General features: G+C 44.7%; 1 protein-coding gene across 2 annotated transcripts in view; it reads left to right on the top strand.

Annotated features, from left to right (window-relative positions):
• LOC103378713 (trace amine-associated receptor 13c) overlaps positions 1–2,007 on the top strand; it is a 13,237-nt gene extending 11,230 nt beyond the window's left edge. Inside the window, exons 2-3 of one of the 2 annotated variants that reach the window (XM_008310018.3) lie at positions 116–453; positions 553–2,007. In XM_008310018.3, coding sequence (XP_008308240.1) covers positions 183–453; positions 553–1,424 — 1,143 coding nt within the window. In that variant the 5' untranslated portion in view covers positions 116–182 and the 3' untranslated portion in view covers positions 1,425–2,007. Of the gene's footprint in view, positions 1–6; positions 454–552 lie in introns of those variants that run through there. The other variant, XM_025055387.1, reaches the window with a different exon arrangement.
• Positions 2,008–2,458: the final 451 nt, after the last annotated feature.

Below are 2,458 nucleotides of genomic sequence, written 5' to 3'. Positions count from 1 at the left end.
GGATGGATGGATGGTTGGATGGATGGTTGGATGGATAGATTTTCCATAGTGTCTTTACTGTATTAAATATATATTGTTTATGTGGTTTTTTTTTTTCAACATGGCCGTCTCTCAGAGCAGAACACAGTCTCCTGAGCAGCTCTGCCACATTCAGGTCTGACGGTTAAACCACACACTGAGCCATGGCTTCGCTGCTTGGCAATGTGAGCGTTCCTGAGATCACGTCGGCCCCGGTGATGATGACTGACTGGTCATTCAACCTGACGACCGGACCGGTGTCAGGTCGATCTCTGGCTCCCCTCTGCACCGTCTGCAGCTGTGGTTTTGTCAACCGTACCCTGGCGGTGGTTTTCATGATCAGCCTGGCGTTTGCCATCGTGGTCGGAAACGTGATCACACTTACCGTGATGGTGCAAACGCGGCAGTCGAGATCACCGCAGGGATATCTGAAAGGTGAGTGAAACGTTTTAGTGTCGTCGTTTTTTGTTTTTCTTCAGCAGTTAGACGTTGTAAAGTTTGACCATCACGCCTGTTTTATCTCTGCATCCACAGTGTCGTTGGCCATGGCCGACATGATGGTTGGTGTCCTGGTGGTTCCTTTCAGCGTCTACACTGAGATATTTCTCATGGTGATGAGCACTCCTCCACTTTGGTACCAGGGCAGTTCCATCAGTGGAACAGACAATCCCTGGCAGCCCTGCATGCTGATTGGCCCCGTCTTTGCTGGATGCACTTTTGTTTCCATCAGCACTATTTTCCTCATGACCTTGGAGCGGAGCATTGCCATACTGTGGCCACTCCACAAGGACACCGTGGTCACCCATAAAAGGACGCTGTTCTTTGTCCTCATCTCGTGGGTAGTGAGCTTCCTCCTGGCTCTGGCTCCTCTCATCTTCAGCAGTAACTTCATTCTGGAGTACAATGAGTGCAGCCGCATGTGCAACTACACGCCGCTTTTGCATGGAAAGCAGCTGCGGTCTGACGCCTACATTTTGCTTTTATTCCCAGCGTTTGACTTCACACTCCTGGGCGCAACATTTGCAGTGAATGTCTTGTCTTTCACTACTATTCGCCGGTACTCCAGAAAACGTAAACTGCTCTCAGAAGGGAGCCTAAACGAGGGGGGCGGTGGAGGAGGGAAGGGATGCCAGCAGAGGCCCTCCTTCTCAGATATTAAAGCTGCCAAGACCATCGGCATCCTCACATTTGCCTTCACAGCATCCTTCTCTCCCATTGCAGTGTTTGTGCTGGGGAATGTAGTGGGCTATACCTGGTGTAATTTTTCCTTTTTTGCCTTCTGGATGCTGACAGGAAACAGTTGCTGTAATGTTATCATTTACAGTGTCAGGGACCAGCGCTTTAGGAAAGGCGTGATGCTCCTCCTTCACAGAGAACAATCTCACCCAAACAGTGAAAAGCCCTAGGAAACACAAATCAGTTCATTGACTTGCACAGTTAACCACCTGTGGATTGGCTCAGCTTCACAGGGCTATTTTCAATTTTTTTTTCTGGGGACCCAAGTGAATAGACATTATTCGTAAACTCCTGGGAAACATGATGCAAGACAACCCCAAAAAAAATCTCTTGCGTCCCACCTGAGGGTCGCGACCCAGTCTTTGGGAAACAATGATTGAAACATATATTACATTATGACAGTGAACGAGCAGGAGAGGAGTTCATTGATTTACTGAACTACAGCACTGTGGCCATATCTTCTTGTTCAGGTTTTAATTCAAAAACGGGAAAGTGAACAAAGAAAAGTGATCATACGCAATAAGTATCTTAAATCCCTTTTAGAGGTTAAGCACAACACAACATATTGTTGTAAGATACACACAATTACAGTGGGGCCTCGAGATCCGAGCTACCCGGAATAGGAGCTTTCCAAGTTATGAGGAAGCAACTTTTGCAAGATTTTCCTCCTGATACAAGGAAACATCGAGTTACAAGTCCTCAACCGAGCTCCAGTTTTTCAATTGACTGACGGTCAATTAATTAATAATTAATAATAACCTCAACCGAGCTCCAGTTTTTCAATTGACACTGTCACGCTCACTGTTCCTCCTGTGGTTATTTTACCGATTCTTATAACAATAATATGAAATATTTTGTTTAGATGAGGGGGGTAATTTAATTAATTAATAGTATATTTCTGTAGGCTGGAACAAATGAATTGATTTTTAGTTATTTTTAACGGGAAAAATACAGGTGAGATACAGCGAGATACAGGTGCTGCTGTGGAACAGATTAAACCCGTATCCCGAGGCCCCACTGTACTTTACCTATACATCTCAATTGTTTTTTTAAATATTTCAAAGTTGGAGATTGATTTTTTTTTTTTAACAGATTAGTTTTGTTTCTTTTCCACACGGTTTAATTTGAGAGTAATTTGAAAGACTTTGAAGAAACAACCTTATTAACTTGGGAACCACTTAACCATGAGGGCGCTCTGATGTTT

This window comes from Cynoglossus semilaevis, chromosome 5 (assembly GCF_000523025.1).
Source record: "Cynoglossus semilaevis isolate Cse_v1.0 chromosome 5, Cse_v1.0, whole genome shotgun sequence".
Classification (NCBI taxonomy): Eukaryota; Metazoa; Chordata; class Actinopteri; order Pleuronectiformes; family Cynoglossidae; genus Cynoglossus; species Cynoglossus semilaevis.
This window is presented reverse-complemented; position numbering and strand designations above follow the sequence as displayed.